This window comes from Sitophilus oryzae, unplaced genomic scaffold, assembly GCF_002938485.1.
Source record: "Sitophilus oryzae breed Bouriz unplaced genomic scaffold, Soryzae_2.0 scaffold_1145_pilon_pilon, whole genome shotgun sequence".
NCBI lineage: Eukaryota > Metazoa > Arthropoda > Insecta > Coleoptera > Curculionidae > Sitophilus > Sitophilus oryzae.
In genome coordinates, this window is record NW_022145777.1 from 932,428 (window position 1) to 947,058 (window position 14,631).

The window sequence follows — 14,631 nt, forward strand, 5'->3', positions numbered from 1 at the left end:
TGTCCATTCGTCCGTCTGTCCGTCCGTCCGTCTGTCCGTCTGTCCGTCTGTCCATCTGTCCGTCTGTCCGTCTGTCCGTTCGGTCTGTCCGTCTGTCCGTCTGTCCGTCTGTCCGTCTGTCCGTCCTGTCCGTCTGTCCGTCTGTCCTTGGTCCGTCCGTTCGTCTGTCCGTCTGTCCGTCTGTCCGCCTGTCCGCCTGTCCGCCTGTCCGCCTGTCCGCCTGTCCGCCTGTCCGCCTGTCCGCCTATCCGTCTGTCCGTCTGTCCGTTCTGTTCGTTCGTCCGTCTGTCCACATCTGTCCGTCTGTCCGCCTGTCCGCCTGTCCGTCCGGGTCCGTCTGTCCGTCTGTCCGTCTGTCGGTCTGTCCGTCTGTCCCGTCTGTCCGTCCGCGTCCGTCTGTCCGTCTGTCCGTCTGTCGGTCTGTCCGTCTGTCGGTCTGTCCGTCTGTCGGTTCGTCCGCCCGTCCGTCCGTCTGTCTGTCCGTCTGTCCGTCTGTCCGTCTGTCCGTCCGTCCGTTCGTCCGTCTGTCCGTCTGTCCGTTCGCCTGTCCGTCTGTCCGCCCGTCCGTTCGTCCGTTCGTCCGTCCGTCTGTCCAGGTCTGTCCGTCTGTCCGTTCAATTGTCCGTCTGTCCGTCTGTCCGTCCGTCCGCCTGCCGTCTGCTCCGCCTGTCCAGATCTCTGTCCGTCTGTCCAGATCTGTCAGTCTGTCCAGTTCGTCTGTCTGTCCGTCCGCTCCGTCTGTCCTTCGTCCGCTTGTCCGTCTGTCCGTCTGTCCGTCTGTCCGTCTGTCCGTTCGTCCGTCTGTCCGTCTGTCCGTCTGTCCGTCTGTCCGTCTGTCCGCTCCTGTCCGTCCTGTCCGTCTGGGTCCGTCCGTCCGTCTGTCCGCCTGTCCGTCTGTCCGTCTGTCCGTCTGTCCGCCTGTCCGCTCTGTCCGCCTGTCCGTCTGTCCGTCTGTCCGTCTGTCCGTCTGTTCGTCTGTCCGTCTGTCCGTCTGTCCGTCTGTCCGCCTGTCTGTCCGTCTGTCCGTCTGTCCGTCTGTCTGTTTTTTTTGGCACAAAAATACTGTGGCACCCGAGAATCTGGCCATTAGTTTTTGGCGGGGTGGGACAGGTAAGGGGGTAGCGGCAAACCAAACTTAAATAACTCGATTATCTTTGGACTTATTTGGAAAAATGGTAAAGAGAAAACATGTCTCTTTTAACGAGATATACCCAGTCCTAAAAAAATATTTGCACTTCTATTTAAGACTCATCCTGTATATTTAAAAAGTCATATTTTTTAAAGATCATGATAAGATCTGTCCGTCTGTCCAGATCTTGTCCTGGGTCTGTCCAGATCTGTCCAGGTCTGTCAGATCTGTCCAGGTCTGATCGCCTGTCCAGATCTGTCAGATCTTGTCCAGGTGCAGTCAGGTCTGTCCAGATCTGTCCGTCTGTCATGTCCAGTCTGTCCAAGTCTGTCAGATCTGTCCAGATCTGTCCGTCTGTCAGATCTGTCGTCTGATCTAGATCTGTCCAGATCGTCCGTCTGTCCATCTGTCCAGATCTGTCCAGATCTGTCCGTCTGTCCGTCTGTCCGTCTCACGCCTGTCCCGATCTGTCAGATCTGTCCAAGTCTGTCCGCCTGTCCGCCTGTCCGTCTGTCCGTCTGTCCGTCTGTCCGTCTGTCCGTCTGTCCGTCTGTCCGTCTGTCCGTCTGTCCGTCTGTCCGTCTGTCCGTCTGTCCGTCTGTCCGTCTTTTTTTTGGCACAAAAATACTGTGGCACCCGAGAATCTGGCCATTAGTTTTTGGCGGGGTGGGAGGTTGGTAAGGGGGTATGGCACCAAACCAAACTTAAATAACTCGATTATTTTGGACTTATTTGAAAAATGGTAAAGAGAAAATATGTCTCTTTTAACGAGATATACCAGTCCTAAAAATATTTGCACTTATTTAAGACTCATCCTGTATATTTCAAAAAAGTCATATTTTTTTAAAAAATCATCCTGAACAAGATAAAACTTAATTCCACACACCAAACTGCATATGTGCATACGGCATAAGTAAGCTAAATTGTATCTTTATGGCGGAAACGGTATAAAAACGTCTTAATCTACTTAATGGCGCTGAACTGATTTTAATTTGACGCGAGCGACGTGCCCGGATTGCATAATTAGACCAGATAAAACGCTTTCCGGCGACATTTTAACGTAATACTTTGTCTTGCGAAAGCGCGCGAGATTTGAATTCAACATGTCCGAAACATTTATCACCGTTATAATAACTAGAAAATACACCAAGTCATAACTAAAAGGACTTTTTTCCCTATTGCAAAAAAATCTTAGACCCATCTCTAAGATTTTTTTGCAGCAAAAAATACAGCAAAATTGTGAAATATAAAAATGTAATAATATACTGGGTGTTTCATTTAAAATAGCAAAGTTGCTATTACTTTTAAAATGATGTGGCAACAATTTAACACTGAAAGTAATTTATACAGATGGAGAAAGAGCCTTTATGTAAAAATTTAAATTTGTAAAAAAATCCTATTAACGTCTAAACTATCATCATAGTGAATCACCCTATACAAGGTGGTCCGAACTGTATTCCGGAAACTTTGGCAGCATATTGTGCATATAAAAATAAGTAAAAAAGTTCGTATAAATGTATGTCCAAAAATGCTTAATTTCGGAGATACAGGGTGTGGAAGTTTCATTTTTATTTCGATTTTTTCCTAATAATTTCTGAGGTAACGTCAATATTTGGATGAAAATTGGTAAAAATCGCTACGAGCAACAGTTCTCAAGATATTTAGAATGAAAATAGTCAATACATGTCATTATTGACAAAAAATAAACATGTTCAGTTGATAGTTATTTAACTGAAATGATAAATTTGGGAACTTTTTATTTTTTAAATTAACCATAAATGTTTCTTGAAAAAATGATGATAAAACAGTTTCTATTGAACTTTTGGCACAAAAACATTTCAATTTTATGATTTCAGTTTAATAACTATTTAGTCAACATGTTTAATTTATGTCAATGATGACAGGCATTGAGAATTTCGATTCCAAATATCTCGAGAACCACTACTCAATTATAAACGAGTTTTTTTGAGTTTTTCAGTTTCTGTATTTCAGATATTTGGCGTCTGGTTGCAGTTTTGTTTCATTGGGACTGTATTTTACTAGAGGAGACAATACTATATCAACTATTATATAGTATTATAGCAGACACCACAGTGGCTTTGTGGAATTCTCTACAACCTGAGTATATGGCATTGCCTGACAGTGAGGGATGGAAGGAAATAAGTAGGAGATTCTCCTATGTATGGAATTTGCCAAATTGCCTAGGTGCTATCGACGGCAAACACATACGTATAAAAAGCTAACAAATTCTGGCTCCTCGAATTACAATTATAAACATTACAATTCGATTGTTTTAATGGCAATCTGCAATGCTGATGGATGGTATACGATAACTGAGACCGGGTTTGCTGGCCGCAATAATGACGGAGGAATTTTTTTCGAGAATTGGTTACTGACTCGAAGTCTTCTCAATTACCTCACGATGAAACTCAACAGCTGGTACCATATTTTTTGGTGGGAGACAATGTTTTCCCATTGAAGCGTTATTTACTAAGGCCATATCCTACTGGCTCTATTGATAACAACAAACGAATATTTAATTTCAGATTGAGTAGGGCCAGAAAAACAATCGAATGTTCTTTCGGAAAGATGACATACAAATTTCAAGTATTGCAAACCCCAATTCGATGTATTAACTACGATACTGTAGTAAACATAACGAAATCCGTATGTGTATTGCATAATTTTGTCCGGATTAGAGATGGTATTCCTTATTCGGCAAGTATTGAGAATATTCCAAACACCATCACAGCAAATATTCAATTTACAAGAAGAACCTATGCAAATTAACGAAAGATCATCAGGTCCAGTGGTTCGCAAGTACTTAGCAAACTACTTTTTAAAACCGTTTTAGCATCGTTACCTTATCAATACGTAAAAACCGAAACTCAAAATATTTACTTAATTTTTACATAAAAAACGTCGTAAATGTATATTTTTACTCGGTAGTTTTACACAGGTACGGACGAAAAATTATTAGTCTTCAGGTCGTTAGAATACAGGTCGGACCACCCTGTATAATCAACTAAAGAACAAGAAAAACATCAATACAGATTCTATTTTTAAAGATCTCTTATTTTGTTTAAAAATATTCGAAAATTCTCGAAACAACAAACTTAATCCTAAAATACAAACGTATTTTTCGACTTTTCTATTTCCCAATGTTACTGGAACTACATGAAAGCGGGCAATTTATTATGAAGCCTTTAAGCCTTCTCAATAACTGGATGTGATAAGGTTGCCAACTATTTTATAACGTCGTCAGTCAAGTTTTGTGCAAGACGGAAGTTTTAGAAAAATAGTTAACACCCAGTTAATTTTGAAACACCTGATTAATTTTAGGATTTGGATGTTCAGCAAATAATTCCTTAATTTTTGTGAATTTAAATGTTAAATTGATAGTACATCAACTTGTCAGTATGCTGAGATAATTCATAGTCAAAAATGGCAACAGGAAGTAACTTAACCTCTACAAAAAAGAATTTTAAATTAAAAATTAATTATTAGTATTCCGTTGCTTACCGAAAAATGGGGTGAATAGAAACAGTTTCGTAGACTATACCGGTTGATAAAAATGTGGTATTATTTTCCCGAATATTTTAAAACATGGGTCTTTGTTTGTTCTTTGCGTATACATATAATTTGATTGTTGAAAAATATGCGTATAAATATTAAATAAAAATAACATTTGTGTTTCTATTCACCTGCTATTCGGGAGAATAGAAACACACATTGATGTTAAGGTGTTTATCTATTCTACTTCCAACAAGGTAATTAGAAACAGTAAATTATTACATATTTAAGTAGGTTTAACAATCATTAACAATACATATAATATAACAACTTACATGTACCAGCTTATGTATTACTTTAAAAATAAATATTTTATTTATAAAGTTTTCGCGCCATACAAAATAAGTGATAAATCACTCACATTTATTGATCAGGTGATTAACAGAAACAGTGCTGCCACAGATAAAAATACAGTTTTTACATTTTATTGTGTATTACCAATGACAGAAAAATTAGATATGTCGACTCTTTTTACTTTGAATATTTTTAATCGTGATTTGATTTTTTTCAGAAATTTTGTTTCTTTTCACCACTATGTTTCTATTCCACCCATTTTACCGTACCTTGGTTATGGTTTTAAGTTCCGTTTCTAGGTTTCCTGAAAGTTTTCTTATTACGGAACGCGGTTCCTGAAAAAATCGGTTATAACTGTCACCAAACTAACCAGCGCGAGAAGGCTGATTTTTCTGGTTTTGTTTGTCAATCAATGTCATTTATGTGACAAATCAAGCAAATATTTGAAGTTCGAGTGAAATTCTCATTTGATTTCTAAAATTTGTTATAATATTTAGTATTTACATCCAAAAGCAATGAAGGTAGGCAGTAAAGGGAAATACATTTCATTAACTAAGTAGAATGGCGTTTTAAGACCATTTAAACTTATCGTGCAGCCATTGTTTCTTAAAGTCAGGAACATTTAAAGAAAACATGAACAACAAGACAACAAGTAATTGTGATTGTTTTGTAAGCTATGAAAATATAAATATTGAATCGATTTGTTTATTTATTATTGATCTGTTTTAATATTGGACTTGCAAATCTTCACTTCAGCTGTCAACGAGTTTAACAGTTAATAAATAAAGTACTTTTCAATATTAAACTCCATTGAAAAGAAGAAGCAAACGTAAAAGCAGAGAATAGGTACATTAAAAATGCATAAGATAAATTTTATAATAGAGGTATTGAAATTAGATAAATTCAAACCGTTCCGTATCAAACCGATATTTTTCAAGAACCGCTCTTTACCGTAGTTTACTGGTCTGGTTCGCCTGGTTTTGCAACGGAATATAGCCTGTATACATAATGTTAATAAATAGTATTGAAAATTTTAGATAAAAATACACGATTATAATATGTTTGTTCCAACCGTCCTAGAACGGTAATTTCCTATCAGTCAATTCATCTGTCAATCTTGACAAACGATCAAACTTTTCAAACAATAAGTGGGCGACTAGAAATTACCGTCCCAGGATCGGTTCTCGGTCCGGTTGGAAAGAACGTAATATATTTACAGGCTCTAGTAATTTATGACATAGATTGTTTAGTGAAAGAAATAAAGTAAACATTAAACTAGGTTTGCCTATTGATTGAAACAAATTTACTATTTTTGAAATAAACATTGTGATTTTTTCTCTACATGTGTTTTGTCTCTTTGGCGTTATTTTAAACTGACTAAAGGTTGTGAACTACTAAAATCTCTTTTTTAGTTCTTTTTTAATCGTTCTAATTAATACAAATTTAGAAATAAAGAATACATGTGTTTTGGATTTTAGAGGTTTTTCTAGAAATATGTCCGATTAGGAGAGTAAAAAAACTAATAAAAATGAAATTTTACTAGATTTTACATTTTACTTAAACGAATTTCTTGAAAAATATAAAAAATTATTGAGAAATAAATGTAAATTTCTCTTTTCAATGTAGTATAGTCTGTCCAACAACCCAGAGAGAAGATTTCGGCAGACGGTATTCAAAAAATTATAGAAACTACGATTCATAGATAAAGGAAATAAATTTATATTGGAAAGCCTGACAAAATATATAATTGTTTTGGGTCGCGACCTTTGTACGCGATCTGGCGCTGCTATAGCGGTTGCTAAGAACAACCGTAAACAAGAACAGAAATAATTTTCTCTTGTCAAAGTCAGAATCTTCAAAAATTATAAAATCTTTCAAAATTTAAACTGCCCTCATTGAAAAAAATACCGAAAAGTGTTTATGGCGTCCACTTTCAAAGTAATTATTGCTATCTTGTGAGTTTAATTTAAATTTTACTTACTCAGACCCGTGATAATTGTGAAAAAGTGGCAATAAAAACTGTGTTGGGAACTGTGAACTGCAAAAACCATCGTGGATCGTGGCATAACATCGGTTTCCATTGTTTCATAGGTATTTCACATACATGTTCTTATATAAAATAAAGTTTGTTGTATGCAACACACTGTATTTTATTTATAAAATCAAAAGAAAATAATAATAAATTTGAATAAATAATATTTGGCGACGAAATTACGAAAAAAGCTTAACCGCACGAAATTATCAAAAGCTTTGGGTCGCGACCGTTGCAAGAATAGCGCCAAATAGTGTTTACATTGTCCTTATAGGCACTTTCCAATCTAAACTTGTTTTATTTATCTATGCTACGCTTTGCCTGCGAATTAAATTGACAGACACATCTGTCACTGTCAGGCATCATCCCGGCATGTTGGACAGACTATACATAAAAATATATCACAAAATCTGAAATAGTACCCTCGCAGTCTAGTCTGGGTTATCAAAGATATTATTATTTTGAAAATAAAATAAGTAAATAAATAACATCTACAGAAAAAATATTGTTTCTTACCTGTAAACAATTCCTTTGTTGTGTAAGAACTTCAAACCTGAAACGATTTCAGCACCGTAGAACCTTGCTCTTGCTTCAGAAAATCGTCTTTCAGCTTGGATGTGGAACATCAAGTCGCCACCGTTGAGGTACTCCATAACGAAGAACAGATGAGACTGTAACAGAAGAGAACGTCAATATTAAGAAGATTGCCTTTTATAGTCCACATATAAAGGTAGAAAAAAAAAATAGTAGATAATTTTTAAACACTATTGTTTTTCGAAGTATTCTTCACGAAGAGAAATGCATTTTTGCATCCTTTGAAACCGATTCTGAAAGCAGTTATTCCTCTCCCTTGTTGATACCTTCAAAATTGCGTTTTTGAAGGCGCTGACTGCATCTTCTGGGAACTGGAACCTTAGATCAACGAAGTTCACTCTTAATTTTTGGAAAAGTAAAAAAGTCGGTAAGATTTAGGTCGAGGATGTATAGAGCAGCGTTTCTTAACCTTTTTCAGTTTGTGGACCTCTAAAAAAATCAAGCACAATTTCAAAGACCTTATTAAAAAAAACAGAAATTTTAGGACAAATTATTTTAGTACAAAAAAATACATTTTTCTAAAAAATTAAAAATACTGTATTAATGTGAAAGTCGGTGCTTCTTTCTTGTATCTGAATTGTCTGTATTCCGTTGCAAAACCAGGCGAACCAGACCGGTAAACTACGGTAAAGAGCGGTTCCTAAAAAAACATCGGTTTGATACGGAACGGTTTGGTAAAATATTGGAAACGTCAAATGTTGACGTTTTCTAAATTTCAATACCTCTATAATAAAATTTATCTTTTACGTATTTAATGTACCTATTCCCTGCTTTTACGTTTGCTTCTTCTTTTCAATGGAGTTTAATATTGAAAAGTACTTTATTAGTAAACTGTTACACAAAACTAGAGCAACGGACGGCAAGGCTAAACCTATGCAAAGTCCAGAGACTAGCATGTGTTTGCATCACAGGAGCCATGAGAACCTGTCCAACAGCAGCAATGGAGGTCATTCTAGATCTAACACCACTGCATATTGTCATTGGTAGATATGCCAATGCGACAATGATTAGAATGGTCACTAACGGAATTAGTACTGGGAGAATTGTCAATCAGGGGCTTGGAACACCCTCAAAAAGGAAATACAACTCATGCAACTCCCAGTGGACGATATGCCAGAACGTACAACTTTGACAAACATGTCAATGTAGTATTGAGCAATAAGAAGGATTGGAAGAGCGAAACGCTTGCCCAGCAGTTAAAAGACCATACCATAACTTGGTATACTGATGCTTCCAAAACCAATACGGGAACAGGGATCGGAGTGTTTGCGCCGAGAGCTAATTACTCCGAACCAATGGGCACTTACCCTAGTATCCTACAGGCAGAAATCTACGCTATCGAGAGATGCGTACAACTTATCTTAGATAGGAACTATCGGAAACAAGAAATAGCCATCTTATCTGATAGTCAAGCAGCGTTAAAGGCGATCAACTCAGTATCAATCGATTTGAAATTGGTCAAAGAATGCATAGAGAAGCTGAATAAATTAGGCAAAGAAAACAAAGTCCTCCTACACTGGGTGCCTGCTCACCAAGGGATAGAAGGCAATGAAAAAGTAAATAATCTAGCTAGGAAAGGAGCGAACACTCCACTAACTGGACCAGAACCGTTCTGCTTTCCAAGTGAACTAAGAGAGTGAACTTGAAACTAAGAAAAAACGGCGAATGCAGATTCTGTGGGGAAGATGGGGAAACACCAGTACACCTCATCACTGAGTGCGCCGAGACGACAACCATTCGTGCCATGAATTTTGGTACGACTGATATTGGAGATGGAGAACTACCCTCTATAAAACCGTCCCAGATACTGGCTTTTGTCAAAGCCCTGGGACTGTATGATGAGTTATGATTCAAGAAAGGGGGACACAATGGATCTGTAAGGTCGAAGTGATTAACCCCCCTCCCACTCATTCTAAATTCTAAAAAAAAAATTCTAGTAAACTGTTAAACTCGTTAGACAGCTCAAATGAATTTACAGGTCCAAAATTAAAACAGATCAATAATAAATAAACAAATCGAATCAATATTTATATTTTTATAGCTTACAAAACATTCACGATTACTTGTTGTCTAGTTTTTCATGTTTTCTTTAAATGTTCCTGACTTTAAGAAACAATGGCTGCATGGTAATGGTTTAAATGGTCCTAAAAATTAATTCTATTTAGTTAATAAAATGCCCCCTCTCGCAGGGGCTCTCTCGTCGTATCACTTCTATGATCACTTCCCCTATACGATGGTAAGGAAAAGACACTTTATCCGTCTCTGTTGCACTGCAGTGTATTTTGCAGCCTTACCATCTTTTTTTATCGCATTGAAAACCTCCTATTGCTAATATTCCTTTGCCAGTAGTGTATATATATAAATATATAGAAGAAAAGAAAACAAGAAGCTAATAAATAAATTTTAAAAGGTTCACACTAAAAAAACAGTACCTAAATATTAGTTCTATCTATTGTAGCATGGAAAATTTGAAATTTGATTTCCAGGACAATGCAAATACCGTATTCTTAAGCTAAATAAAATTAAATTTGGCCTGTCACTGCGCCTACCATATTTACATATTATTAAACAAATTTATCGTCATATTCCTTCAACTATATATTTCGTCTATAACGTACCTATAAAAGATTCCAAAGCCTATTTTACGCGATGATATCCATCTTCTTTGCGAATTTGCATTTCGTGCTTAAATCGCATCGATTGATGCATTTCGCAGTCGATATAATGGCGGCGGTGGGATGCATTTTAAAGATGAGCAAACATATTTTGCCGCCGATGCAACACTGTTTTGTACGTGGGCCGTAAATAGAGTGATGCATGGCGGCTGAAGAGGTTAATATACGCCTTCTGCGTGAATGATTTATAGTAGGATGCATAATAGAATAAGATATTCGACGAAAAATCCATTTTTATTTACGTAGATATTTTCTAGCTATCGAATATTTTTGTAAAACGAGGAAGATGTTCTCTCTCTTTCAGATTAACGCTTTGCGGGGGCTGTACGTTATATTTTGCATATTGAAAGCCATAGTCAACCTTAGGAAGGAGTATAATACCATCCATATATTTTGCATAGTCGACGGAAAGAGGACTCTAGGATGGGGATCCTTGACAGTTCTGTTTGACGATCCATTTGACACATTTGAATTTGATTTGAAATTTTGTGGATTTGTCAGTCTTTACTGAGCTTATTTTATGTTATTTATTATTCATTCTTCTACTGATAGTTGTTTAAAGGTAGTAAATCTAGAAGGAAATTGTAGCAGAACTTAAATTAACAGTGACACTATTGCGATTTATCGAAAAAGTCTGTAAAATATTTCGTTGTGTAGCGTGCGGTAGATCTCGGTAAAAAATCGAGGGAAATAATGGAATAACTTTTCGCTAGTAAGGGACTATACTAGGGCATTTCTGGTCTTATGCATGCCGACTTTCGTGTGTACGAAGAGTACGGTCAACACGCTTAGCAAAATAAGATGTACTGAATAAAGACAGAAGGCAAGTAGTTTCCCAAGCGCATGAATCTAGCGTCTTATTAAGTGGTTATGTAATAAATACTTCGTATTTTTACTCTCTCCGACTTACTAGATTGCCATAGCGATTCACTCCGATACATGTAAACGCCGACCCAAGGTTTCGCTTGCCAGTAGGGTATAATATACGTACGTGTTGTAAACCGATCATTTATGAAATTTCCTTAAAATTAAGTAATTATATAATTTTTCTTGGAAGTGAAGGTATTTTGGAATAGTAAATATATACAATAGTATATACCGTATGATCGAATAAAAACGGCGTCAGCGATGGCTATGAAATAAAGATCGCTGTCATTTTATATGTAAATTTATATGGGAAATGTCATCGATCGTCATTTCCAAGCCAACTGGACGCCGTTTTTATTCGATCATACGGTATAATATAGTTTAAAAGCTTGAAATCCATTTCTTTTTCATCAAAACGAAGATATTTAAATTCTTTCTGCGCAATTTTAAGAACTTAATATTTTAAAAATTTAATAACAGCGAGAATCTTAAAAAATCTTTTGTCCTTTCCAACAAAACACGAATCGAGCAAGCCTGGAAAGCAACCTACTGGAAATTATAAACGATTATCGAGGTGTATAATGGGCAGCTTAACTATATTTTTTAATTAAAAATTAATAAATAAAAATGATTGAAGCAGATAGGTATTGCAGTCATAATAAAGGTGGAATTTTATTACGGGGATAAAATACTAATTAGACGCTTCTACAACGGCGTTCTGGATTAATTAAGTCGATTTTGGATTTAATTATGCAAAATTTTTAATTAGGTCGTTCTCAAACGACGAGATTCTTATCAAATATCTTTGGAATTGATTATATCTAGACATTAAAATCGTTAGAAAAAAAGGAAGATGACAGGTTTGGTTCAAAGAAGTACTTCGTGATAGAGTGAAAAGAACGCCACAGCAGGTTAAAAAATACGAGGGTAGACCGAAAAGTTTCGGGCTGAAGTAAGTATTTATTTAAAAATTACCCTGTATATAATAGAATTAAAAATTTTAAATTTATATAAAAGCATCGTCGTTACAAATGATTTGCATCTAGCTTTCAGTAAAGGAAAAAAATAAAATCTTATATTTTTAGATCTTAAAAATTCTTTTTCTGGATACACTTTCCTGTAAAAATTACGGCTTCTTTGCTGGGAGATATTTTTCTTGGCAACGACCTACCTCTACGTACATTCGCTTCGTATTAAAACGCAATCTACGTTAAAAGGTCGGGCGTGCTAAGCTATATATATTTATTATAATCCCGCTCCTTCATTCGTACGAGAAAAACTAATTTTCCGGATAGTGCTGTCGTTTTCCTGGAGTTTTCCAGCGACAAAAATCACTATTAAGATATATAAAGTTCTTTTCAAACTGTTTGATAAGTAACGAACATTTTGAAGGTGATTAGAATAGTTAGATTAAAGTGGATTAGACTTTTAGCGGTTACCACTTATTTTTAAAGAACATAACATAATAGTTATTAATGATAGAAGTTCGATACGAACATCATAATGAAACGCGCGTAACGTTAAGATTAGTTTCATTAAAAAGTTCGTATCGAACGTGTATCATTCAAAATTTAATCTACGACGCGACACGAGGGACGATCCAAAGAGATTTGATTTAATTTAAAATATCAGAGATATCCTCATAAAAATTAAAATTCAAAATTATCAGGTGCCCATATTACGCCGTGGTAACCGCGCTTGTTGATTGTTTCCATTTTGACTTTCACAACTCAATTATTGATGTTCAATTTTGTGTTAAACGTTTAGTTTTAGCAAAAAGCAAAAAATAATATTAATATGGGTGATTCTGATTCTGAAAGTGTCCCTTCCGATATTGATGGCATTGCGCAAAACGTTGTCGATTCCCTACTTCCCGAAAAATCAAGACAAACGTACGAGCAAGCCAATGTAAAACTTGAAGATTGGTGTAAAGGGGAAGGAATCAAGAATAGTAGTAACGAAAAGGTCTTCCTGGCATATTTTGAACATCTTTCGAAACATAGGAAGGCTTCATCGCTTTGGGTATATTATTCCATGCTACGTTCAGTTATATCAGTGAAGAAAAATACAGATATTAGTAAGTACGTCCATTTAATTGCATTTCTAAAAAGAAAATCGGAAGGATTTCGGTCAAAAAAATCGAGAATTTTAAAAAAAGAAGACATAACTCGTTTTTTGTTGGAAGCCGATGATAAAACTTATTTTCTGACAAAAGTTTCATTGATAGTGGGACTTGCGGGAGCCTGCCGGCGTATCGAGTTGACAAATCTGCAGCTGCAAAATGTTAAAGATGAAGGACAATGCATTCATGTCATTATTCCATTTACGAAAACAAAGCTATCACGAGATTTTTTTTATAACGAAAGGGAATGTTGAAGGAATAAATATGGTGGAAATGGTTCGAAGATATACAGGGTTATTCACTACATACGACACGGAGTATTGTAGCTAAACAATTAAATTTTTACAAATTATAAGTTTTGGGTTCATTGAAGGACTATTAGAGCTACAATTTAAAAATATTTTTAAAAGATACAGAGTGTCCCAAATAAATAAAAAATATCAAAGTTGTATTTTTTTAAATGGAACACCCTGTATATTATTACATTTTTAGTTTCTACGATTAAAATAAAGGTAAATTTGGTTAAGGTTTATTACACTTAAACCTTACCGTTTTTGAAATATTTTCAATTATGTGAAATTGCAGTAAAAATTTTAAGGCTTCATTTCTCCAAGGGTATCAAAGTTTTGAATACTAAATATTTACTGAAGTCTATTTATTGATCAGTTATTGTGTTGCAATAATAAAAATAACACTACCTCATACAGAGTCTTCTAAAAATTTATTTTAAATTATTGCTAGCTTTAAACGGCAATAACTTGTTTAATTTAAATGGAACGCCCTGTATATTTTAGAAGCATCAGATGCACAATTTAATTGTCTATCAAATTGTATTTTACCACTTTTTACCTATCCCTTCAAGTTTTCGTAGAAAATGCATTTTCTTATAATTTAGACCTCATTTATCAATATACCTATGGAATATTGACATCTTAGATTGTTTTTAAAGCAACAAATGTACAAAATGTACAGGCTAGTAATATTATCCCTTTTAGCAAAATGATAACATTACTAGCACATTTGTATGCAAAAAGAAAACTATTTAAATCTTTATAAAAGAGTATACTATTAATTAAATATACCACTATTATTTCCGCTCAAATACTAATTAATTACATACTTAATTATGTTCGTTAATAAATTATTCTAAATAAATGTGGATTTGAATCAGAAATCAATAAAATAATAAGTTATGAAAATGAACGTCTCTGTTGTAATAAATAAACATTTGTCAAAAAAAGAAATATCATTTTTAAGGTGTTACTTTTTACCGCACTGTCTAATACACATACCAAATACATTTTTTGGTGTTTGGACCAATTATTATTAATCAACGCAAGCAGTC

At 35.5% G+C, this 14,631-nt stretch overlaps 1 protein-coding gene across 10 annotated transcripts in view; it reads right to left on the reverse strand.

The window, feature by feature from the left end:
- The window catches only part of LOC115886471 (putative protein kinase C delta type homolog), a 165,977-nt gene that overhangs the window by 46,807 nt on the left and 104,539 nt on the right, over positions 1-14,631 (reverse strand). For all 10 annotated transcript variants that reach the window (XM_030905636.1, XM_030905706.1, XM_030905698.1 and 7 more), the window contains one exon: positions 7,545-7,699. In XM_030905636.1, coding sequence (XP_030761496.1) covers positions 7,545-7,699 — 155 coding nt within the window. The remainder of the gene's footprint in view (positions 1-7,544; positions 7,700-14,631) is intronic.